A 26,304-nucleotide genomic window follows, 5' to 3' on the forward strand; every position below is an offset into this window, starting at 1 on the left:
TGATGTTATAATTATGACTTTTTATGTCAAAGCATGATTTTTTTTTCTTATGTTGCAGAAATGGGCTGATACTAATTCTAAAAATTAGTATAATACTAATGTGCCTAAGACTTTTGCACACATTGCAGCATAACCTCTTTTCTCAGTGTCCGAAACGGTTTGATAAAGGATCCGGTCTCTCTAAACCCCTCCTTTCTGAGAGCCTACTGTTCTCTGATTGGTCTGTAATGATTGGTCTACCACTTGTAGCACGTGTCGGAAACAAAACACCCATCACCATTTCTGAATTTCAGCTCCAGAGGCTTCCTCAACACTCAGTAGACAGTGATGTGAACAGTAACGATGGCGTCGGTTTCCTCATCCTTTGGAAGTGCGTGTGTAGCGATTTGCTTTCGCAGCACTGAAAATAACGTCTTCTCGACATTTCGACAACACAAACCGAAATCTTCCAGGCCTCAGCTACAACAGTGTTTGAGGGCGGGTCAAAGTATACCTTGTTCACAGGCAGCCAATGAAAACCATAGACTGGCATTATGCAAATTTGTTACAAATCTTCATAGGTTTATGCAGGAAAAAAGACTAGAGTTACTGACAACTCGTTTCAGGCAGTTAACGCTATTTATTGTGCACTTTGTTCTTTAAAACATTGCAGACCTTTTACATTACATAACACTGAAAGGTAATATACAAATAAAAAATAGGGGCACTTTAAGCAGTGGAATGAAACAGTAAACTTTAACTTTCTTATTTTATTATTATGAAGCTGTAGAATTGAGATCAGGCCAAATAGTTGAAGTGCTTTACAATGAAATGGGAGGCATGGCTTTGTGTAAGCAACTACCTTAAATTCAGGAAGCAATGAACAATGTGAAAGATAACATTCCTCCAAGCGCTAGGTATGTAAACTCCTTGGGTTTTGTTTTCCTTTGAAATAATCACGCAGCTTTCCCTGATTAATCATTGGCTACTCGTATTACAGTGTGACATCGTAATCTAGATGGGATTTGAGACGCTGGCATGAAAAACTCTTCCTGAAGGCAATTTGTGCAAAGTTTGAAAACGTGTATCGGGTTATGTATAACTGCTGAGAACAGGAACTGCCTCACACTTTGCCATCGAGCTTCTTGAGATCAAGTTTGGCCATGTGACATGACATGTCACACTCTTGATAGGTTCACATAAAAACATCTCAGCTTTTTTCAGTTTCTCTGTCACAGCACGAACGATAACAGGTTATTCCAGTCAGCAGGATCGTCTCGGTTCGGCCCGCAGGCTAACTCTGCCTGTGTTCACTTAAAGAGTTAGCGATTCATCCTTCTGTCACAGTTACTTATGAAAATCTTTGAAAAGCAAAAACAGCACAAACTTATTGAAGTCTCTTCAAAGGAAGCTAACACACATGATATAAACCAATTTTATTATATAAATGAGGCAAAAATGTCTTCTGGTTTCACTTTTTCTATTTTGCATTTTGTGATTTCAGCAGACACACCCAGAAAAGTTTATTGCTCATTTTAGTACATTGACGCATTTTCCAGATGTTCATATCCTAATCCTAAACGACTTCCAGTGCAGTCAAGGTATCATTTTTGATCAGTTTTTCAATGGGAATCAAACTCATTACCATAGCATTACTTGCACATTTTCGACCACCTTAGCAAAATATCATATTTTATATAACATAATTAAATATACATACAACATCAAATTAAAGTATATAAAAAAGCTAGTAAAGTTATATGAATTAAAACAAAAATAGCTCAGATAATTTGGTCTAGGACACATTTTGTGAGAAATATATTGTATTTTATAAAATGAATTGTAGCCTACCTAATATATTATATTAAAAAATAATATATATATATATATATATATATATATATATATTCTCATGACCTTAGTATTGCTTTTGCACATTTTTTCTACCACTTGTTCTAAATATCAAATTTGATTAAAAAAAAACAATTAAATATGTACAATACATAAATTAATCAAATTAAAATGAGTGCTGTCAAGACGATTTACTGCGATTAATCAAATCTAACAAAAGTTTGTGAATATATATGTGTGTGTGTGTGTGTATATATATATATATATATAATTGTACTAATTTAACTAATTTTAATTGTATTCATTTATGTATTGTTCATATTTAATATACATATATGTATATATACACACACACACACAAATACACAACATATAGGCCTACACAAACTTTTGTTAGATGCGATTAATCACATTAATCAATTTGACAGCACTACTTAATATACAATTTAAACGAAGTAATAGCTCAGATAATTAGATGAGAAATGTTTTAGTTCATTGAAATCTTTTTTTTTTGGTACAATCTGCATTGTTTACGACAAGATCTCAGAGGAGACAAATGTGAAATTGCATAGGTCTTTTATTTGAGACACTTCATTTGTTCTCCATTTAATTGCTGATATTACAGATTGTGTTTTCGTCTAGGGATTTTTCTTCCCAATGGCCAGTGCTGGAGAACAGTGGCATCTTTTGTGCACAAGTCAAAAAGCAAGTCATCGTCAGTGGTTTTTTGTGTAGCCTAAACAATTGTTATATTATTACACAGCTTCAAAAGAAACATAATTACAACCTACAGACTCACATACATACTCATCATACTTGAGAGAAGATATCAGTTTCTAAACTGGCAGGCAGAATGGTTACAAAACAATAATGGCAGAAAAGGAGGAGATAAATATGGGTGTATTACAAAGAGCAACTGCTTAAAAAGTGCTTTTCAGATCCTTCTTTCATGCGTTTTTCCCTGAGAATAATGGTAGTGCCTGTGAAACATCAACAGAAATCGATTATTGTCCCCACACTCTCAATTAGAGGAAAGAGCCAAAGGTGCAATAATAGTTAAAGGTCTCACAGGTGAGAAAAACAGCGAGAGCCGCATTCCACCGCGCTTATCTGAACCCCCCGGCGTTTCCCATGAGCTAACACTGACGGATATCTTCCCCATAATACTCCCTTCCAGCTCGTGTTTCATTAAACCACCACACCGCCGGTTTTTAGGAAATTCCCTTTTGTCAAAACTGCTGACTGCCAGCAGCAAAGAAACTGCCAGAGAAGTTGCAATTCCCAGAAAGAGTAAGAAACATTTTCCCAGTGGTGTTGTATTTTAACAGACATAGGTTATATGTAAACATGTTGATGTGCTTTGAGAAAAGATTTTACGACATTCACATTTTTTTATGAACATGCTATCTAAAATTATGTCTGTCCCTGAAAGCTCTGTCAAGCCAAAAATGAAATATTATTATTATTAATTTGTTTTTGAAAAGTAAAAAATACTACTTTTTCCCTTGACAACATTACTAGTTTTTACTTTTTTACCATTTAATTTAAGTGCTTATGTGTATGCAAAACTAGTTCAGTCCGGTGTTTAATTGTCAAAATGTCAAACCAAAATGATATTATTTATTTGGTATATATTGTATATAGTACATTTAAAGTATTTATCTTTATGCAAATCAACTATAATATAAGCTTCAGTGTTCAATTTATGATTTATACCCGTTTATACAGTAGCATTGCATTAGTATAAGTCCTTAACCAAGATATTTATTAATATCTTATCATTTTAATTTTATGTTGTTACTTAAAGTTCGAGTCAGCGTCAAGTCCACCTGAGTCCACATCCGAGTTCATTCCTAATTACAGTCCGAGTCCGAATCCAAGTCTGAGTCCAAGTACCCTAACTCTACATTGCATAAATCATTTGGACATTAAATTAAATTTTACTATAAATTCCCTGTATTTAAATGTGTATGTAACACTTTTCATATACCAATACAGCAGCTCCTGAACCCACTGATACAAAAATTGTGCCTGTTCAGATCTTTGTAGCATTTTCATATTGCACTGCATGCTAAATTTAAAAATCTAATTTAAAATCAAAATATATTTTAAATCATTTTCCGAAATGTTGGCTCTGGAGTACGTTTCTTTAAAGGTTCTCCTTGAGCCAATGGATGTAGTTCCTAAGACTTCGTGTTCCAATAGAGAATCGAAAGGGCCCGAAAGCGAAACTAAGGCATCCATGGAACCCATCTTCATAGTGATCAACGGTGACATGGACTCCGGCTTCTTCCAGTCGCGTGGCGTACATGAGTCCGTCGTCTCTCAGCACGTCGTGCTCACAGGTCATGATGTAGGCGGGCGGCAGCGCCTTCAGCACTTCAGTTTCAGCAAGTAAAGGTGCCGCTCTCACATCCAGCAGGCCTGGCAGCTTCTCCACCAGCTCTGGGTCTCCGTGAAGCGGAACCACGGGTTTATAGTTCTTCTGAAAGGCCACCGGAAGAAGCTTGGTCCAGTTGATCTTGGCTCTGGCCAATGCCATCTCCTGGCCCTGATCCTGAGCCGTGTGGTTGTTTGCCAGCAAAGCGGGAACAAGTTTCTGATCCCCGTTTAGGTACTCCAGCCAAAAGCGAGCCATGATCGGACGGTACAGGATGGGAATGTGGGCGTTCTGCTGGTATGAAGGTGTGTTGAAGTCCAGGGCTTGAAGCACGGGGTAGACCAGGGCCTGAACTTTGAATTTAATAGGAACACTACTGTCCAAAGCCATCTGTGAACAAAGAGATAAATAAATGTGATTATTAGCCATCTTTTGTGATGAATACCTTTAATAACACACTATGGCACTAGTAAACAAAACATATGCAGTATTTGTTTAGATAGACAGATAGAGAGAGAGAGAAACTTTGTGGCATAGATTGAACAAGCCGCTGGAAACGTTCCTAAGAGGTTTTGATCCATATTGTCATGATAGGATCACGCATTTGCTGCAGATTTTGTGAATCTCCCATTCCACCACATCCCAAAGCTGCTCTACTGGTGACTGTGGAGGCCATTTGAGTTTAGTCAACTCATTGTCATGTTCTATTTCATTGTCAGCTCATTGTCATGTTCAATTGTATCATTTTAATTTATTGTTATTTACATACTCTTTACAGCTTTTATACAAAATCAAAGCTTTTTAATATAAATTTCAGTCACACTATTTCACACTTCCAAAATAATTAACAAGTAGAGAAGGCTTCTGATTTGTCTCCTCACTTTACTCTCAGGGATTTGTCGTACCTGTTGCGTCACAGCAGCGGCAAGGTTCCCTCCCGCGCTGTCACCTGACACAGCCACTCTTTTCAGGTCTATAGAGTAGCGGCCCAACACCTCAGCTGTCAGGATGTGTTTTGAGGCCTGAAAAACATCATTATACTGATCTGGGAAACGTGCATCTGGAGCCAGCCTGTACCTGAACATACAAAATAAAACAAAATACACAAGTTAAAACTGGTAATTAAGGCCTTAAATAATGAAAAGACCATATGGAAGATCTACAAAAAATGTGCAACATTGCTTACTCAACAGATATTACGACTGCATCCAGCTCTTCAGCCATCGCCGTGCACTGAAGGTAATACGGTTTCATCTCTTTGAAGACAGAGGGAGCAATTAAAGATGTTATGCTGCTATTGGAATTAATGAATATATTTCTTCATTACATTTTGGCTTTTATAAGATTTCCCCAAGAAATACTAAACCTGGTGTCTTCCATGATTCTTATTCTTTCTGACAAGAAAGCACACAACAAGCTCCTAATCACAACTTCAGAAGTAGGAAGTAGAAAATTTCCGATAGCACATGAAGGCGGCATTGAACCATAAATAATATCACCAAAAAAGTTACTGAAAACATCACAAGTGTCATGAAACTTTTAAAGTTGGCATGATGAACAGGAAGTTGCGAAAACCATTTCTTCCCTATTCATTGTTTTCAGTCATGTGACTGGTGTGGAGACCTGAAGGTCAAAACATCCATAGAAAGGCAGCTCAGACGTGCCTTGATGCCTCCTACCTTGGAATGGTAGGAAGAGCGGAAGTTAATGAAATCATGAATTGATTTCATGGTGTCTTTAAACTGAGTGTTCCTTTCTCTACCACATGAGGGTGCTTCGAGACCGCTGAGCAAATCTCTTTTTCTCGCTCCCTCTGTCTACAACTTCTAATGCATTCAACAAAATGCTTGACTTACATGAAATAATATGCAGCTTAACATTAATAATCTATCACCTACTTGTGCTACAGAGTGTCCATCCACCTCCATGGAAATAGACCACGCCTCTTTTCAAGCGCTGCTCCTGCCCTTCAGCAGTAGACTCGAATACTCGCGCTTCCACTCCTCCAAAGGAAGCCTCTGTGATCCGGACGGTTGGGCTGGACTGATTACTTTTTACATCCTCCCAAGACGAACAGTACTTTACAACACCGAACGGGGAACTTAGACCAAGGTCATGAGCTACAAAACTCTACGAGAGAAATCCAAAAAGTAGAGTTTTTGTCAGCAGATCTCTTTAGTAAACTCCATAAATCCTGCTACCTCATTGAACCTGTATGTGTGTGTGTGTTAATGCAATAACATTTATATGAATATTTATTTCAATGCAAAATCTTACCAAATACATCGTGCCACGTATCATAGCATCCATAAACATGAGTTTCCATGGCTCTGATATAGTGCTGGGCAGAGGCAGATAAATATAATAAGCAGCTGCTATTGACAGTAAAATCGTCCCGCTCAAAATGGACCGCATTATTAATTATGTTAAAAGAGCATTAAAATGACTGCTGCACAAATGTCATGCAGTCCTATATGACACTTCACCTGATTTCACACTGTATAGATTATGAAATCACAACAACCCTTTTATATTAAAAGTCCTCTTGTCGAAATTAAGTTATTGTTTTTATTTCACTGCAGTGGTTTTTGAGTTTTTATTCTTGTTTTATTTTATTTTTTTCTGTTAATGATTTTATTGTTGTTTCTTCTTCTCTGGATTCGGAATATAGACAGACTTTTATTTTGAAATGTCTGTTGCTTATATACCGTCACATCGAATATACGTCAGACATCAGTCTGTGGGATTTTTGGTTTCGGTCCGGGCCCTCTTTTTGTAAATGCTCTGAAAACTTTTGTATGCAGGGGGAAATAGCTCAGTGAAATTAGGAGATGGTACAACCCAGAGATTTCTTCTAGAAAGAGGAATTCGGCGGGGCTGTGCAGTCTCAGTATATCTAATTTCTTATCGGAGCACTGGCCTTCTGTCATTTTATTAAGGATAGTAAGCTAGAAGGAATTCATATTGCTTGTAGAAGTATTTTAATTAGTCAACTTGCGGATTACACAGCCTTATTTATAAAAAAAAGAAATAAAAAAAACTCTAGCCAGGTTCAGCAGTCGATTATTCAGTCGTTTTCAAATGCTTCAGGTCACGTGTGTTCCTTAATATTAAAAAATGTGAAATATTAGCCTTGCAAAGCTCCTCCCTTGTATCCCTGTTAAAGAAGCTGTTAATTATTTAGGAGTTGTTGTCTCGAAAAATGAACAAGATAGAGTTTCTCTGAATTTTAATCCTGCCTTTGAAAAGATTAATAACAAATTTAATCTCTGGTTATTAAGGGATTTGTCCCTTAAAGGTAGAGTTCTTCTGTCAAAAGCAGAAGGAATATCTAGACTAACCTGCTGCTTCATCTAGGCATTTAGACAATAAAACTGTCAAAACTATTGATCAGATTTTATTTCATTTTCTATGGAAGAATCATGTGCACTACATTCATAAATCTGTTGTTATAAATTCACTTAAAAGCAGTGGCTTGATTTTCTATAACTTCCTATATCTTTAAATAACACCCTCAAAATTACTTGGTTAACATTTTGTTTGAAAAAAAAAAACCGTCTTTGTGGAATTTTATTCCTAATTTGATCTTTGACTGACTTGGGGGCCTTTCTTTGTTTTTATTTAATTTAATTTTTTTACTAATGTGTGATTATAAAATTGACAATTTGCCAGTGAAACTTTCTGCCTTTCATGCTCAAGCTTTATTGGCTTGGAAACTGATCTACAGGCACAACTTTTCTCCGCAACGTTATTTTATTTTATGTGTGTGTGTGTGTTAAGTATTTTTTTTAAAGCTAGTTTGATAAGAGTATTGTTTTAGTTTGTCATTTGTTTAACACTCAATGATACCTTATGACGTATGACGAGTTTCTTTTGCACTTTAATTTTTATTTACTTTAATGAGGTATCTATGTTTATTTAGAAAAAGGTACTCTTTAATTTTGTTAAAAAAAACAACAACTTTGAACTTTATTTAATTTAAATGTAATTGTTGGATATTTAAAGTATGATAAAAGTGTGATAAGGAGGCTTTTGTAATTAATCTGTTTATCCTCTTAGTCAAATTTCACATTCATAAGTGTAAGTTCCCTAACAAAAAGCCCTTTTTCTCAGTAGTCCTTAAAGAATTAGAAAATGATTTTTCTGCTATTCAATCTAGTACTAATGGAAAAGCTATTAAGACTGTTCATTCGTGTACTACTGTCCTCAAAAGCTTTGAATGATACAATGGTCTTGTATTTTTGTGAATGTTTTTTTCTTATTTATCGAAGTTTATGATGCACTCCCAAGGAAATAAATGCATGCATTCAGAATGTATTATTCACTAAGATAAATGATGCACTTTTTATTTGTTATGTGTGTGTTCTTTGCTACCCTGGCTCCAAATTGTATGTTGTAATGTTTTGTTGTTTAAAGCATAAAAAAAAAACACACAAAAAAACAAGACAAGGCCTTTGATTTGTCTCTTCACTTTACTGTTATTAATGATCTTGGGGTATCAAACATATTCATATATACTATATTAATAAATATGACATATAACACATCATTTTACATTGCATGATGATGACACAGTAGAATGTGATGGAAGTGTGAAATTATGAAATGTACTGACAAAACAAAGTCCCAGGTACAGTATGCCATGCCTGAGAATGTGAAACCTTCAATAATTCTGTGGACAAAGCACATGGTTTACATGGTTTAAAATTATGATTTTTTAATACTGGTATCTTGAATAAAATGTATGATTCATTTTGAATTCCTTCATATGAATTGATATTTAACCATTTCACAGATCTTTTTTTTCTGTTTCACAGATTCCGCTGAAAATCAGCGATACCAATGGTTTATTTCCCAAGGAAATAAATGCATGCATTCAGAATGTATTATTCACTAAGATAAATGATGCACTCCTTGAGGCATGGTGATGTGCATCTGTGCAGACTTCACGCCCAGATGCAGCTGCACAAAACTAGGGCAGAGAGCACAATTGCATGCTTGTGCGTGCGCATACACAAAAATGCACACCACTGCAAATCTGGAGTGTGAGAGACATGAACTAACTTGTCTTCCCATCTGTTCATAGAACATTTGGAAAAACAAGAAATGAAACCTTATTGCAATAAGTATCCTGTTTTACTTCAAATTCTGAATTGATCTGCTTTGACACACTTGTAAAAAGGCATTATAACTGGTAATTTATATATATATATATTTATTTATATGTATAAATGTATGTATATGCGTGTATATATGTGTGTGTGTGTTATATATGTAAATATACACAAACACACACACACACACACACGCACACATATATATGTATAAATATATATATATAATTTTTTTTGGTCACACTCTGCAGAATTATTTATAATATTTGTATAATCAGGATCATTTTGCATTATGTGGCATTATCCATGTAATACAAAGTACTGTAGCTTAAGCCCACTGCTACAGAAACAATAGAATATTGTTATTGAAACATTATTTCAGTAGCTTTGGGCCTGATCACTGCACTACACTTCATTCCCATTCAATTCTTCACATATAATCAGTTGCATTGACATGTTGCATAGCAGTTTAAATTTAAAAACTAAAAATTTGAGAATGTTTAAAAATCTAAATATATTTAACATAACAACAGAATACGTTAGCTCTGCTAGAGGTTCTCCTTCAACCAACGGATGTAGTTCTTAAAACTTCGAAACCCCACAGAGAATCGAAAGGGCCCGAAAGCGAAACTAAGGCATCCATGGAACCCATCTTCATAGTGATCAACGGTGACATGGACTCCGGCTTCTTCCAGTCGCGTGGCGTACATGAGTCCGTCGTCTCTCAGCACGTCGTGCTCACAGGTCATGATGTAGGCGGGCGGCAGGGCCCTCAGCACTTCAGTTTCAGCAAGTAAAGGTGCCGCTCTCACATCCAGCAGGCCTGGCAGCTTCTCCACCAGCTCTGGGTCTCCGTGAAGCGGAACCACGGGTTTATAGTTCTTCTGAAAGGCCACCGGAAGGAGCTTGGTCCAGTTGATCTTGGCTCTGGCCGCTGCCATCTCCTGGCCCTGAGCCGTGTGGTTGTTTGCCAGCAAAGATGTAACGAGCCTTGGATCCCCGTTTAGGTACTCCAGCCAAAAGCGGGCCATGATTGGACGGTGCAGGATGGGAATGTGGGCGTTCTGCTGGTATGAAGGTGTGTTGAAGTCCAGGGCTTGAAGCACAGGGTAGAGAAGGGCCTGCACTTTGAATTTAATAGAAACACTACGGTCCAAAGCCATCTGTGAACAAATAAATAATAGTTGAAAAATTGTAATATACAAAAATGAGAAATGTTGCCTTGAACTAAAACTATTAACTGGAAATACATAAAAACTAAAACTGAAATAAAAATAAATGAACCCTAAAGAGCAACATATACAGTTTTGGGGAAAGTTACTTTTAAAAGTAATGCATTACAATATTGCGTTACTCTGTAAAAAGTAACTAATTGCGTTACTTAGTTACTTTTTATGGGAAGTAATCCATTACGTTATTTTTGCATTACTTTTTCTCACCTGGGCTAGGCTTGCTTATTTGTTTTTAATAACAAAAAATATATAGTTTAATAAAAAAAATTAAAGGCTTTTTCACACCAAAAGCTAAATAAATTAGCCTCAGGCTGAATGAATTGTAAATGTAAGCCTGTACACTAGAGGGCGCAGCTCAAACAAACCTTTCAGCTGTGCTGCCCTTCTGGAATGCAGAAGAATAAGACACAGGAGAAGAAAGTTCAACACTCATACTTCAGCAAAAAAACTTTTAACACAAATGTGACGCTTATCTTAAGTCATTTTTGCTTATTAGTAATGTTGATTTGTATTGAATTGTAATTGAGTCGAAGGACAGCATCAAAGATATTGCTAAAAGGTATAATTCTGTCATCATTTACTCACCCTCAAGTTGTTCCAAACCTGTCGGTTATGTCGGTAATCAAACAGTTGTTGGACCCCATTGACTTGCATGATAGGAAAAAAATACTATGGATGTCAATGGGGCCCATCAACTGTTTGGTTACCGACATTCTTTAAAATATATATTTTTGTGTTCAACAGAAGAAAGAAACTCATACAGGTTTGAAACAAGTTTGGGGTGAGTAAATGATGACACAATTTTCATTGTTGGGTGAACTATCCCTTTAATAAAGTGAGATTAAATACATAAAGAATATTTGTGTAATTTCTGCATAATATTATGAATTTGCATTTTTTTATTCATTTGAGGAATACTGAATCTGTTTTTGTGCAAGTGAGATGGGTAAATGCCTTCTCACATTAAGTCTAGAACTATAATAAGCGTCATGTTCACACAGCGCACCTTTACTTCTGATTTCTCTCAACACAGGAGAGCTGTCAGTCAATAAATGGGAAGACAAAGTAACTTGCATTACTTGTTTGAAAAAATAACTCAGATATTTAAATTAAAAGTAGTGTGTTACTTTACTAGTAAATTAATCTGATTACGTAACTCGCGTTACAAAATTTTATTAAAACTAAACTAAAATAACACTGTTGTGGATTCCTTTTCCTCAATATTGAAAATGAATTTGTAGGGATTTGTCGTACCTGTTGCACCACAGCGGTGGCTAGGTTGGCCCCGGCGCTGTCACCTGACACAGCCACTCTATTTGGGTCTATGTGGTACCGACCCAACACCTCAGCTGTCAGGATGTGTTTTGAGGCCTGAATGGCTTCATTATACTGATCTGGGAAACGTGCATTTGGAGCCAGGCTGTACCTGAACATACAAATCATACAAATGACAGCCAGTAATTAACAAATTTGAGTTTGTTAAGGATGTAGCAATAAAATGACACAGTAGACAACATGCATTGCTTACTCAATTGATATTACAACCGCATCCAACTCTTCAGCCATGGTCCTGCACTGAAGGAAATATGTTTGCATCTCTTAAAGAAAAAAAGAAAAGAAATAAACGATGTATTTTTTCTCACTACTTCTGCCAACAACATTCATTTTTAAACAGATTTCTTTATATGAAATCATCACATGCATTTAACCTACTTCCACTGCCGAGCGTCCATCCACCTCCATGGAAATAGACCACACCTCTTTTCAAATGCAGCTCCTGGTCTGATGCAGTGGGCTCGAACACTTGTGCTTCCACTCCTCCAAAATGAGTATCAGTGACCCGGATGGCTGGGCTGGACTGTGGACCCTTTATTTCATCCCATGACGCAGCGTACTTAGCAACATCAAAAGGTCGACTCAGTCCAAGATTGTGAGCTAAAAAGCTCTATGAAAAAAATACTAAAAGTTAGTAGGATTAGAGAGCAGGATTGTTAAACCCCCTATAAGGGTCTGAAAATCTCTTTAAGAAAATTCCATTTCTTTAGAAGGAACATAAGGAAGGTCCTAAGGAAAAGTATGGCAGTTTTACTATAGCATTTCTAAAAGCATTACAGGCTCATATCCCACATTTTTAATTTGTATTATTGACAGATATTTGATCTAGCATAATCGAACTTAAATTAACCAAGCATGAAAAGTCAGTAGATTTAAACACATTAAAATGTTTGGTGATTTTTGAAATTCCCATTATCAGAAGTCAATAATTAAAATAATACAACAATTATACAAAAGTCAAAATTGTAATACACTCTGTTGAAGTGATATTCAATTAATTGAAGTAAAATGGTGAAACGATAAGTAATCGAATTTAATCCCATGACGCAGCGTACTTTACAACATTGAAAGGTCGGCTCAGTCCTAGATCGTGAGCTAATTAAGCTCTATGTAAAAAAAAAAAATAGAGATTATCATTGTTACACACCCTAAAAGGGTCAGAAAATCTCTTTAAGAAAATTCCATTTGGAACATAAGGATAAGGTACTAAAGATTCTGATAGTTTGATTTCTCAAATTTTATTATTTTTATTATTGAAAGATATTAGACATAGTAATCTAACTCAAATTAACCAAGCACGAAAAATTGGTAGATTTAAAAACATTAAATGTTTGGTGATTGTGGCATTTCCCACATCAGAGGTCAACATTTAAAAGAATGCAACAATCATACAAATTAAAATTGCATTAAAAAACTTTTAAAAAGACAAATAATCAATTTTTTTAACACAAATTGTAGCAATTTATATTTGTTATCAAAGTTATTAAACTTTATTCAAGCTTTTCACTTTTTTTATGTAATATTAAACAATTTCGCTTAAATTCTGGATTGGAATGACATATAATGCATATTCTATATAATGTAAACAAATGCAAAAGCTTACCACATGCATTACACCACGCAATATTGCATCCATAAACATCAGTTTCCATGGCTCTGATATAGTGCTGGGCAGAGGCAGATAAATATAATAAGCAGCTGCTATTGACAGTAAAATCGCCACGATCAAAATAGACCGCATCATTATGATGGGTTAAGTTAAAGAAACACAAGAAACTTATAAAACTATACCGGTCTCAGGGTTAACATAGTGACTGACTGTATGATGTTGTAATACCTCATCTGACCCCAGAGAGCAGTGGTTTTGAAATCACAGCAAATTTTACTTTAAAAGTCCTCAGGTATGAGAACTCTAAATCCATATTTTTTATTTGTGTACATTGTGTTTAAATTATTCGCTGATGTTTAGTATTCATTTTACTACACATGACTTTTCGAATTAAGCGATATTTACGCGAAGTAAACGACATATCTTGTTGATTTTTATTTTTTTCTGCACTGCCAGAAGACGGCGACTTTTATTTTGAAGTATTGTTCACACTCAGTCATGTAACAGCACTCTTTGAGTAACAGTTGTTTACATACGTCACATTGGAATGTACTGTATATCAGACATATGTCAGCCCAACTATACAAGCTCTACACGTGTTTTACTCTTTTACTACTTTTACTAAAGATACTATTACTACTACTACGATTCAGTTTATAGAGATATGCCTATATTGATGTATAATATGAGTCATCTTGATAATGCTGATAATTATTAATATCCTGATAGTTGCTTCCCAGACTGAGAACAAATCTGTTTTAAATACGAGATCTGATCTAGTGGTTACTGTAATGTTAATGACCACTAAGTGGCGCTGTAGTTCATCTTTATAAAATGGTCACTCCATAAAACCCACACTTGAAATCTTTTTCTTTTTCTTTTTTTTACTTAATTAGGCTAAATATAGCATTTCAACAAAAACCAAAAAATATATTACTGTAGCTGTTCACTCATATCACGCAAACGTCAATCACATTATTATGGCAAGCAAAAGCAAGATTCCTCGGCAAATAAAAAGTGTTTCAAAAACTTTGATTCGTGAGTTTGGAATGTCATAATAATACAATAAATATTAGATGAACATTTAAGACCAATACACAGTTATAATAAAACAGTATGTGTAGCCATGGAATGTGATGATGGGAGTGTGAAATTATAGACAGGTTGCACCACTACTAAACAAAATCCTGTGTATCATTTTTGAGGATGTGGAACGTACAAAAAGGAACTTAATACGTCTGTGGATAAAGCACATGACTTTTAAACCAGTAATGCGTTTTACATGAGTTGTATGCTTTGTATTTTGAAATAAACAAATGTATTATTATTATTATTATTATTAGGTTGTATACAATTTGCCTCCTAAATCATATTATAAATAAATAAATAAATATGAATGTATATATTGTATAATATACAATTATTTATTTTTTAAAAATCAACTTATTTCTATTTCAAGCTAGTCACATTTCCACAAGAGAGATAGATTAAGAGCATTTATAAAAAATATACTGCTTTCACGCTGGCCTGGTCGAGCCTAATTTGTCTTCACAGGACAATCTCTCCTAACATCCCCCTTTATCTGCATCATCATCAGACATTTCTGCGGATGCGGTTACTGCTGGAATGGATCGGGAGAGTATTTGGTGTAATACGGTAAACACGGTTCTACACCCCCATGTGCGCTTCCACATAATTGACATGGCGGAATTCCACACTGGTCTGGTCTGGTCCACCGTGGACTTCGCAGCAACGGAATGACATGCTTTCTATTTCGGGCATTTAGGGACTAAAGTGTTAATAAGCAAGATTTACTGAATCCAAGGTAAGTAGACGCGTTTTTCTTCAAAGTAATGTATTTTACGAAGCGCCTGGAGACATTGTTTCGAAAAGTTTCAAGTTGCAGAAAAGCGCGAGCCGGTTTGCCTCATTGATGGGAAAGGGAAGTCTTGAATTTAATGGAAAACGAAACGAAACCTAAACGAAACTTAGTGTTTTAAACACATAAACATTTGCGTGAGCTGATTTACTTCGCTTTTACATGAGTATATTTTGACAATTGCAGCCTAGTAGCCTAATACTGCAAATTTAGGCTATGTGCTTGTGTGTGTTTTTTTATGCTAGAAAAAAAGTAATAACTCGTTATCCTCATTGTACTGCTTTATCAAAATTCACTTCCACAACACTCGTAATGTCCAAGTGAGAATAAACAGAGGAGACTTAGTAATTCTGTCCACTGCTTCTTTCTCGGAAAATTCTGGAATTCGATACCGTTTCGTTACGAAACGTTTTTTTTTTCCATCTACACGGGGGCCTGTTTGTATAATATAATCATCTCGCATTTCATTAGGTCTAATACACATAACATTTTTATGTAAGTATAAGTCGGGTAAAGATGCCAAAGACATCTGGAAAGTGACACGTCAATTCCCAGCATCAAGTTGTTTGCTTAAGCGTCACGCGAATAATGTAATTTTTAACTCCTGGTTGTAACGTCAATGCAATGAGTATGACGTATGACATATTGTATACATAAAATCCAGTTCCGTATACATTGTCAATGCCATTAACAAAGTTGTCTACGGCGTTCTAATGGGAAGCTGTGTGAGTGAACTTACATTGTAGAATTGGCGTTCTTTTGAGTCGAATCTTTTCAATGAATCAGTTGAACCTGTTCACAAAAACAGTCAGGGTTGCGTTTCTCGTAAGTAAGCTTTAAAAGATCGTATTATCATTGGCAGCACTGTTCTTTAATCAGTTCTTTAATCAGACTTGATCAGTCCCTTAGGTTCTCGATTCAAAAATACACTCATTGAACTGAGAACCGTCTGTCTCAGACGATAGAGCTGACTGTACAGTATTTGGAGCGTTTTGAGGATTTGATTGATGGGTTGTAAACTTCCTAAGAGATATAACACACACACACACACACACACACACACACACACACACACACACACACACACACACACACACATATAGATGTATAAATGTATTCTTTACAGTTTAAATGAGGGAACTACAGTGAAGCATTGACATTTGACAACAAAATAAATGATGAAGATAAAACTATTAAATTAAAGATGCTTATATATCAAAACATTGGAATTTGGAAATGTTTATGAGTTGATTGTGTCTGTTTAATCAATGCAGTTGTTTTTATGAAATCACATGATGACACAATTATGTCACGCTGTAAAAGAATCTCTGAGTCGCTTCGTTGAACCGAATCGAAATGACTTCGACTCCCTAAGTAGACAGCTTCATTGATTAGAAGGGGAGTGTTTAAATGTTGCAGTGTTGACACTTTGTTATACCCCGTTTCCTTTGGGAATGATAGTGTTCAAATGTAAACAGTTGCGAAAGAAAAAACAGACGGTCACAAAATCTGTTTTTGTAGTGTTTTAGAAAAACACAAATTTGGGTTGTGGATCATATTGTAGACCGGATCTTTTAGTCGGAGGAAACCCGATCCCAAATACATGACGTCATCTGACATTCCAGAGCGAATCTTGAGGTGCAGAAAGCTGCCTTGTAGACTTTAAGAGACTCCAACCTTGGCGTCAAGTTTGATTTCTCTCCTTTAAGTCATTGCTGTAGTATTAATAGAGTAAAAAAGTGAAAATCATGTCCTGTAATGTGAAAGTTTTAAACTTTACTGCAGTCAGTACTGTAAACTTCACTGAGACTCAGCACCGTTTCAAATGGTTTATGTCAAACACAGGGTTTTGCAGACTAATATGCACTAAAGTTTTATTATAAGTGATGCTTTAAATTATGTCCTGTGAAGGAAATGCACATTTCTGTGGTGGTATCCTGACCACAGTGTGAGCACTGATTTTTCAGCATCTCGCACCCCCATTTAAACACACAGGCATACCCTGACCCCTCCCAACCCTACAGCCCTTTGGCCCCATACTCAAACATTAAAAGAATGCAGTGCTTGTGGGTACACTGTAAAAACAAACCTGTAGGATCTTCTCAACAAAATTGAGGTAACAATTTGCACTTAATTTGTTGGTGTAGATTTCCGCACGTTTTGAGTAAAGATACCTAAATTTAACAGCTATGACACATTTAAAGAAATTTGGTAGCCTATCTAATCTATCAATTCAATACATCACACAAATAATTAATGCTTGATTATTGTACGTTGGAAATAGCTTTTGTAGCTAGCATAGCAAACGAACTGGTGTGATGTCATTTAGAACAAAATCAAGGCATAACAAAGTTAATTCAGACCAGCTTCGGCCGGTAAACACCTTTGAGCTGCCATTGGTCCATGGTGATTTCATAGGTGTGCTCTGAGGCTCCGCCTACTTTGTCATGGAAATCTTCTCTGGTTCATTTCTTCTGTTTATTCCATCGAGGTCAGCCACGAGTAAAAACACGAACGCACTGGAGAGCTGCTTTATATTTGACATTGAAGTAATGGTTCTTATTGAAAGCGACGCTGACACTGTCATGTTCAGTACTAAGTGCTATAAATAAATGTATGGTGACGAGTGCTGAATTGCAGAGCTGGTGCAAACATGCCCATGCCGCTATGATCAGATGCTTTCTTTACTGCTGTTTTCTCACCACTGTCATTTTTGTAATTTCTTTTATCAATTTTGTTATTTAGAGGAAAGCATGCTGCACATATTTATGTATTATCTATACGCCGTTCTCAGCAGTGTGGTCGGATGTTTCGAACTTCTCTTTATCCCTAAGTGGTGGTGAATGAAAAAGAACTTCGCTGTGAGTATATCAGGGCCTTAAGTTACTTGTCACCGCACTGACGTTAGTACAGCTATCTATTACTCATTGCTCATTCTCATCGTGTTTTATCATGTCTAGTACACCAGCTTTGTTCTTTAGGTTCTCCCCTGTCCACTAACTCTCTACTTTGAAGAGAGCTGATGTTATCTAGGTAACAGAAATGCTTAGATATTTGTGCTAATGGCATTGGATAATCAGATGTTTTGCTCTATTTGTCTCCATCATTTCCTGAGAGCAATTGTAATGATCTGTCGAGCTGTCAGTACTCCTTTGTTGTCGTTATCGAAACGCTTGTGCCGAATTATTGCTAATGCCAGCTACCCACAGGGTAACTGAAATGTTTTAATGAGAAACTCATGGTACATTTGTGAAGAATTTGGGCAAGGATTTAGCACAGGGAAGGGTGGTGGTGGTAGTGGTTAAAAATCTGGTTTCGGAATGGGTGATTCATGAAGTGGAGAATTTCTGGGAACCCTGATCACCATTATGTCCTTGAGCAATAAACCCACAGGTCTCTCCTTCAGTGAAATTCTATTGGATTTTTTCCACTGTGTTCGGTTATGGTTAAGGAATCAAACAAACCCATAGAACAAGTAGTTCCAGTTGATATAATCCAACAGCACTAGGACTTTTCTCTGTTTGCATATTCCAGTCTGTATTAGTGGTGGAGATTTTTACAGAATCTTTCTGCAGGTTACGTCATCGTTATGCTAGGTGTAGGTGATGGCACAATGTCAAGTGAGTGAATAATTCATTCAGTCGATTTGTTCAAAAACAACTGACTGACTTTATGAGCAAGTCATTGAATCAGTCATTCAACTGATTTTTTTGTTATGCTACTCTTGTTAAATCTGATATTCATATGTCTGTCTGTAAAAAAACTACTTTAAATGAATAGTTTTATATTTCTCCATTTTAATTCAATTGTCACTCTCAATGCTTCATGGGATTGTAGTTCATTAAAACCGTTAAGTACACAATCTTGTACTTTTGTCTGATTATCAGATACCTTTTTGCTTTGAATCAATTTGTAATATAGGTAATTCACCTCGTAACTGGTTGGTTTGGTTCATGGGTTATAAATCTTTAGCAAAGACTTCTTAAATATGTCTATGGGAAAAACAAAAAACAAATGGGAAAATGCTTTTGGAATAAAAGTCACTGAAAAAGTGTCTGGGCGCTGTTCTTGTACAAATTCATAGATTGCTATTTTTAATTCAGCCCGTCATTGAGTCATTCATTCCGTGAATTTAATAGATTCATTCAGGAATGAAACAAATGACAGTGTCAGAATTGCATAATAGCATACTGCTCAGTATTCTGTCACTCCTGATCCTGTTCTCTTGCGGTGCGTTGGAATGCACAAAATGGATTTTTAGGTGATGAGATCAAACTTTTCCTGCCCTTTTATCCCATCAGCCATCAGTTGCTGGAGGCTGGATTGAAGAGTTAATATTGGTCCTTGTCTCTTCTGTTGAGCATCACATCTTGTTTGATCAAAAGAGCCTCTAGATCCAGCGGTGCTTTGCATTAGATGTTTCATGAATTGGTTGATCTACCTGCAACCTTTACTGTCTACAGCTATTAAGTGTAACATGTTTGGTACAGATTTCCTGTTACACAAATACACACTAGCATAGCTTGCCTCTTTATAGCTGAGGCCCAAATCAGGATAAGGAATGTGACCTATTGACCTTTAGAAGAAGAGGGAGGGAAAGGGACTGTGGTGAAGAGTGCTGCCTGTTCGTTCTGTACATGCATGCATGTTTATTCCCACTTTGGCACAGCTGGAGGTTTGTAGACTGTAGACTTGTAAGCTCATTGCGACTTGATGAAATTGATTATAAAACGAGTTCGGTAAAAATTTCTATAGAATATGTATACATTGTTCCTGCATGCTGTATGTGTTTTGATTCGCTCAAAAGAACCAGCTCATAAGGGTTGTCTGTTTGGGAATCAGACTTGTGTTGTTCACTTTATTAATAGGTGTGTTTGACTTGAAGCAGCGCTGCGCGGACCGATCGGTGCTGACAAAGTTACAATTTGAAAGCGTACGGCACCATCTGCTCTTTAATCGCTCTCTCTGTACCTTGATGTCATACACTGATCGGTCTGCTTCAAGTCGAACATGTCTGTTTTTTGTTTGTTTTTTATTCACCAAAAAGAACCTGTTCATAAGAGTCATTCTTTTGTGATTCGGTTTAAACCATTCATGCTGTGTTTTGACTCGCAAAAATGAACCAGCACATACGAGTGGTTATGTTTGTTTGGGAACTGGACTACGCTATTGATCTAAGTTTTTGCTTTACTAAAAAGAACCAGCTCATAAAAAGAGTCATTCTTTTGTGATTCAGACTACTGTTTGTGCTGTATGTTTTGATTCACTAAAAATAACCAGATCAGAAGAGTCATTTGTTCGGGCATTAGACTACGTTGTTCACATTATTATTTTTTTATTGGTTTATTTGATATAAATTATATATTATACATATATATTTTAAATTCACTAAAAAGAACCAGCTCATAATATTTGTTTATTCAGGAATCTGACTACGCTGTTTGTGCTATGTTTTTGATTCACTAAAAAGTACCGGCTCATAAGAATTAATTCTTCAAAAATTGGACTATACACTGGTTGAGCTGTACGTTTGTGTGGGAGTCTGTGTTGTTCTGACGGTCTACAGGCTAAGATAGACAACCTGGGAAGGTCTTGTTTTTTAAATCTCGCTACTAGCTGTTCAAACATTTGCAATAAAATGCAATATTTGCATAAATTCTTACATATAGCCCATTTTGAAGAAGCTTTATTTGTTTTATCTACCACTCTCTTCCTTTCTCAATCTATACCTCCTCTTTTTTCTGTCCCTGGACACAATTAAGATGTTAAGGGTGTGAGACTGTATACATTTCTCTGCGGTGACCCTGCGCAACTCCTCCGTGTGACTGGAGAACTCAGTTTGACCCAGTTAAGATGCTCCTCTGCTCCTTCTCAGTGCTTAGAGGCCAGATCACATTTCATATTGGGGTTATGCAACACTGAATTTGGATCCTGGGAATCTGTGTCGTCTTTCTCTGCACTGTCCCTCATTTTTTGTCCCTTCTCTTCTTGTGTCTTTTACTGTAAGTTCTGTAAGGGGAGAGTGGATGGAGTTTCAGTGCGTGGAGAAACAGGGTCAGCTTTTTGAGCTCAGCTGGGTGTGTAACTGCATTATTGTGCCTTCAGGGAGGAACCAGGTCGTGCTTCAGAGTCTGTGGTGTCAGTGTTGGGTAACACTTTTATCTCTTAAACAGCACTGTTAGACATTACAAGGGTTTTTTACAGTAACTTACTGGCAACACTGTTGCTATGCTATGAGAAAAATTTGTGATACTCGAATTGACATACTCGATCGTGCCAGCTTGCACGTCGTTAAAACACCAATTACAGTATTATCGTTGATGTCGCACACCCATAATATTATGCATTTATAAGACTTGTAATACACCAGACAGAAAGTCAAGCAGACAAAACGCTAAACACGCTGATTTTTGGTAGTCGAAATTTCTGTGCATCCCTATTTGACACAACATGAGGTTTGGCAAACAATGACTTTTTTCCTGTGAACTATCCCAGTGATATTACACTGGATGCACCGGCGCGACATGACAAATCCCAGACAGTGTATAGTGATGCCCCGTTATATTTCTGACGTACGGTACTCTGAGTCCAAGCGCTCGCACTATTTCTGACAAGGAACAAACAGGTTTGCATTTTGCATGAATGGTCTGGTCGCTTCAATGTGTCCAATATAGACAGCCTCTGGCTATTATAGCGTTGTAGACGGTGTAAGGCAAAAATTAGGAAATGGTGCCAGTCAGAGAGACAGTTACGTCAAACACAGTAGTATACAGCAAATGTAAAAAATACAGTAAGTCTCTGTATGTGGTGTTTGGTGTCACAGAAAATTCCCATGATGCAATGGGAATCACAGTTATTTACTGTAAAGAGAAATAGCAGTATAATACTGGGGGATTTAAAGTAAATAACTGTAGAAATTACAGAAAAGTCTAACAGTGAGGAGGTGCTGAGACCAGTCCTGATGCTGTTGTATAGAGGAAAGGAAAAGAAAAGAACAATTTAATATATCACAAATGATTATTAGACCGCAACGAGATTAACTGGAGAACATGTTTTGAACTTGAGAAACAGACTTTAGTAATCTCTCTGGAGTATCAGAAAAGATCGCAATAATTTCACAAACTGTTCTCAGATTTACCAAGATACCAGAGTCTGAAATCAAATGTAAGAGATTTCAGTACTAAAATGATCTGGTCTATGCTATCCACATTTATTTGACTCTATACGCATACTCATTTTTTGTTTGAGTCCTGATGTAAACTTGATACTAATCTGAAACATATTTGAGAACTTAATTAAAGGGATAGTTCACAAAATTTGAGTGTCAAATTTTTCGCATATTATTTATGCCATTGTAATTGCAGTGTCAATGCATGCCACCTCTGAACAGCACAGATATAGTCTGTAAATCCATCTAAATGATAACTTTATGGACCAGAGTGAGACTAAAATGTATTTGGTTATTCATAAAAAATCTGAATATGTGCATTCACAAATGAGTAATGACTTAAATTTCAGTCTTTTATTGTTATTGAACACCCGTTCAAGGGCGATAATATTATCATCCACGTCCAAGTCGTTTGGATTCTGATTGGCTGTTAATGTTTATATTGTTCATCTGCCGGAATAAATCGATTCTGAAAGTGATTTCAACTAGGCTATATCGTTCTTTTGTGCTGTTGTCATTAGTTGCGGTGTGGAAATTTAAAATTAGAATGATTTTCAAAACCTTTTCGTTATTGTGATGGTTGTGAACAGACCTTTAAACTTGATAGGCAAGCTGGGTAATTCTAGGTATCAGCCAGGCCAGCAACCCGTCTAGAGCAATCTACTAGACCAGACGCAAATAAAGGCCAGTCAGTTGGTTCGTTATTCTGCCACACTCCTGTAATGTGTCCTTGATTTCCTGTCTGTGCCTTGTCTGGACCGTTATCGCTTCAGTTCCATTGTGGCTGAGATATTTGTGTTGAGATATTTTTAAAGAGGTGATGTCATCTGGCTGTAAATGCTGATCAGAGTCACAGACGTGAGTCAACATCAGGGAGATGGAAATGCTGAGCGCTCCGAGGTGAGTTACTTTGCCGGGGAAAAAATGTGACATTTTAGATTTTCTCATTCTCTGGGAATGTGTGTGTGCAAGCCTGAGCGTGTGTGTGTGTGTTTCAGCTGATCAGGGAAGGGATGGAATGAGAGAATAAAAGAACAAGGGAGAGATGGAAAGGAAAAAGTGATGGTTTTCTTGGTTTCCCAGCTTCCTCAGTGTTATTATGTGCCATTAGCTGGATTATAGGCCCATGCCAGACTGGGTCCACATCTGGGACTGTAAACCTGCCAGATGCAAGAACAGATTTCTAAAAAGAATCAAATCTGTCTTTTTGTGGTTATGTGTGTGTGTGTGTGTGGGGCAATGTGTTGTTATTACTGCTTGGTTGCTGTTGTGAAGATTTTCCAAACTACTTTCTAATGTATAGTTATGAAAACTACTATAAGAGTAGGTTGATTTCCCTGAAAAGTGTAAACATTGTGGCTCTCTGGTGCAATCAAAACATTGTTTATTTGCACATCCTGACTGTCCTTTATCACCTTTATCAGTGTTTGGGAAACCTGTCTGGAAAAAATCATTATCTTTGCAGAAATTACACATTTTACTTTTAAAAGCTTCAAAAGTTTGGTTTGGAAATATATATTTTTTAATATTTTTGAAGTGTCTTGTATGCTCACCAAGGCTGCATTTATTTAATCAAAAAAACTGTAAAAACAGTCATATTGGGAAATATTATTGCAATTTAAAATAACTGTTTTCTGTTTCAGTATAATGTAATTTATTCCAGTGATGGCAAAGCTGAATTTTCAGCATTACACTGTAAAAATGAATACGCTATATCTACTCAATAAAATTGTGGCAACAGATTACAAGCAATATTATTAATTAAATTTAACAAATTAGAATTGAGTAATAATTAATCAAATTAATTCCTTAAAAGTTAACCATTTAAAATTAGTTAAATTTACAAAAATAATTGAATAACTGACAGACGTCAAAGATGAATTAAGAACTCTTTATTTTTTATTGCCAAGATTGAAGATAACCTGATGTTAACAAGCAGAATCACTGAAAGAGAAAAACGGTTCTAAGTCACCGTTATGGTGATCAGTGTTCATTTTAGTTGGGCTGTTGACCCTTAAATCATTAACTTTAGATTTTGTTTGGCTGCTGTACCTGAGTTATAACAGCCAGATGAACAAATAGACAAGGTGATCTGATCGTGTTGGTTATGGTTTAGCATTATCATTATTTCACAATCATTTAACCTGAATCACTGAACTCATGTAGAGCCCAATTTCTGAGTTAGGTTTACTTTACTCTTCAGTGTCACATGATCCCTCAGAAATCATTCTAATATGCTGATCAGATTTGCTGCTCAAGAAACATTTCTTAATATTATCAATGTTGAAAGCAGTTGTGCTGCTTAATATTGTTGTGGAACCCGTAATAATTTATTGCTCAAAGGTTTCATATCTCATGAGACTAATTGAATGTCTGGTTTTTCTTTCCCTGAAGCATCAGCCTTGCCTCAGCTGTTTTGTGACTTTTTGCAATCTCTTCTGAAACTCTAGAGGAGACACGTAGCACTATATACTATTATAGATGTTATAGAGATTGCCTTTTAAAATCTTCAGAATTGAGCCATATTTACCTTCCAATAACTGCTTTTAGTTGCATCTTTATCAAAACAGTACGTCTATCAAGCTGTGGATCAGAGTGATCCATGTACCTTAAATCTGAAGCGTCGTACATCCAGTTCTTGAGAAGAAATAGAAGATCTGAGATGTTGTCATCAAGGCAATGATTGTTTCACTAGTGTTGTTTTGGTTGTATGAAAGTCGTGCTGTTTGACTGTGAGGCCGACGAGGAGGTGGTCTAGGGAATACCCCACATCACTGGAACATCAGCCGTGCCATGAAAGGACTCTCTGTGTCTTTCTTGATTGACACTCACTGTGACGTGGTCACAACAACATGACCCGTGAAGGTAGGGGGTCCTGCCTCTTTGTGCGACACCATCCACCCCCCACCCCCAGCTCCTCGGCTCTGACATTGTATGAATCTCTCTCTATCTCAGGGGATTTAGCCCTTAAACACCCCTTCTCAACGCTACAGAAGTTCAGACTCCTGCCATCCTCAGGAATGAGGAGAGTAGAATGAAAAGAAAGAATGGACTGAGAGCTTGAGGGGTAAAGAGAGAGTAGGTGGGTGGGTGAAGGGGGGGTAGTGTTAATGATTTTAGTTGTGCGGTAATTACAGGTCGTGGCAAAGAGCACTGAGGAAAGGAAAACAAGCTTCTGACCATATAATTGTTAAAGCCACGATGGTCAACTGACTATTCCTCCAAAACCTGACTTTTTAATTCGGTTTTTTTTTTTCATGTTACTTTGAATAATGGTTCATGTTGGTCTAAAGAAAATTAGTAAAAATAATTTTTAAATTTTTTATTTAATATACATAAAATATATATGAATAAAGTTAAATATGTATAGGTTACATATGTCACGTTATGGAGATTGTGGGTTGTGAGCCATTTCATGTTCACTTCAGGATGTTTTCTATAGTCAAATCCAAGACTGTTGGCTGTTGGTGGTGTGTGTTCAGCCTATTTGTGTGTGTGTGTTTAGCACTGGAAGTGAAGGCATTTATGACCCAATAAAAAGCCACTATCTCTATTCTCTCATCTTCCTCTTTTCTGAAGATCAGAGGACGTCTCAAGTATACAGCTCCTCACGTCTTAAAAATTCAGAGTATGGTATGTAGAGATTTTTGTGGTTTTTAACAGCCAGCTGAAATTATTTAAAAAAAAAAATGCCACAAAATACCATGATTTTAACATGTTTTAATGAACATTCTGCTATAGTAAAAACAATATATTG

General features: G+C 36.4%; 2 protein-coding genes and 1 long non-coding RNA gene across 3 annotated transcripts; 1 reads left to right on the top strand and 2 right to left on the bottom strand.

Moving 5' to 3' along the window:
* Nucleotides 1-2,222: 2,222 nt before the first annotated feature.
* nceh1b.1 (neutral cholesterol ester hydrolase 1b, tandem duplicate 1) lies at nt 2,223-8,474 on the bottom strand. Its single transcript, XM_084399241.1, has 5 exons — nt 6,488-8,474; nt 6,109-6,340; nt 5,397-5,466; nt 5,116-5,287; nt 2,223-4,600 (listed from the first exon to the last, which is right to left on the bottom strand). Exons 1-5 carry the CDS (start codon nt 6,623-6,625, stop codon nt 3,980-3,982), a joined length of 1,233 nt encoding a protein of 410 aa, XP_084255367.1. The 5' UTR covers nt 6,626-8,474; the 3' UTR covers nt 2,223-3,979.
* LOC311284273 lies at nt 5,258-6,196 on the top strand. Its single transcript, XR_014626177.1, has 3 exons — nt 5,258-5,328; nt 5,404-5,449; nt 6,120-6,196. It is a non-coding gene; the product is annotated as an uncharacterized lncRNA (long non-coding RNA).
* Nucleotides 8,475-8,681: 207 nt separating the features above from the next.
* Nucleotides 8,682-13,716, bottom strand: LOC311284339 (neutral cholesterol ester hydrolase 1-like). The gene is made up of 5 exons (XM_084399326.1): nt 13,495-13,716; nt 12,270-12,501; nt 12,085-12,154; nt 11,811-11,982; nt 8,682-10,487 (listed from the first exon to the last, which is right to left on the bottom strand). Exons 1-5 carry the CDS (start codon nt 13,633-13,635, stop codon nt 9,873-9,875), a joined length of 1,230 nt encoding a protein of 409 aa, XP_084255452.1. The 5' UTR covers nt 13,636-13,716; the 3' UTR covers nt 8,682-9,872.
* Between the last annotated feature and the right edge of the window lie 12,588 nt (nt 13,717-26,304).

This window comes from Rutilus rutilus (assembly GCF_951802725.1).
Source record: "Rutilus rutilus genome assembly, chromosome: 24".
NCBI lineage: Eukaryota > Metazoa > Chordata > Actinopteri > Cypriniformes > Leuciscidae > Rutilus > Rutilus rutilus.

Coding starts and splice junctions, on each gene's coding strand:
- nceh1b.1 (XM_084399241.1), bottom strand. CDS start 6,625: ATGCGGTCCATTTTGAGCGGGACGATTTTACTGTCAATAGCAGCTGCT. Junction 6,341..6,487: donor TACGTGGCACGATGTATTTG/GTAAGATTTTGC, acceptor TTTCTCTCGTAG/AGTTTTGTAGCTCATGACCT. Junction 5,467..6,108: donor ATGGACACTCTGTAGCACAA/GTAGGTGATAGA, acceptor CTGTCTTCAAAG/AGATGAAACCGTATTACCTT.
- LOC311284339 (XM_084399326.1), bottom strand. CDS start 13,635: ATGATGCGGTCTATTTTGATCGTGGCGATTTTACTGTCAATAGCAGCT. Junction 12,155..12,269: donor ATGGACGCTCGGCAGTGGAA/GTAGGTTAAATG, acceptor TTTTTCTTTAAG/AGATGCAAACATATTTCCTT. Junction 11,983..12,084: donor GCGGTTGTAATATCAATTGA/GTAAGCAATGCA, acceptor TTGTATGTTCAG/GTACAGCCTGGCTCCAAATG.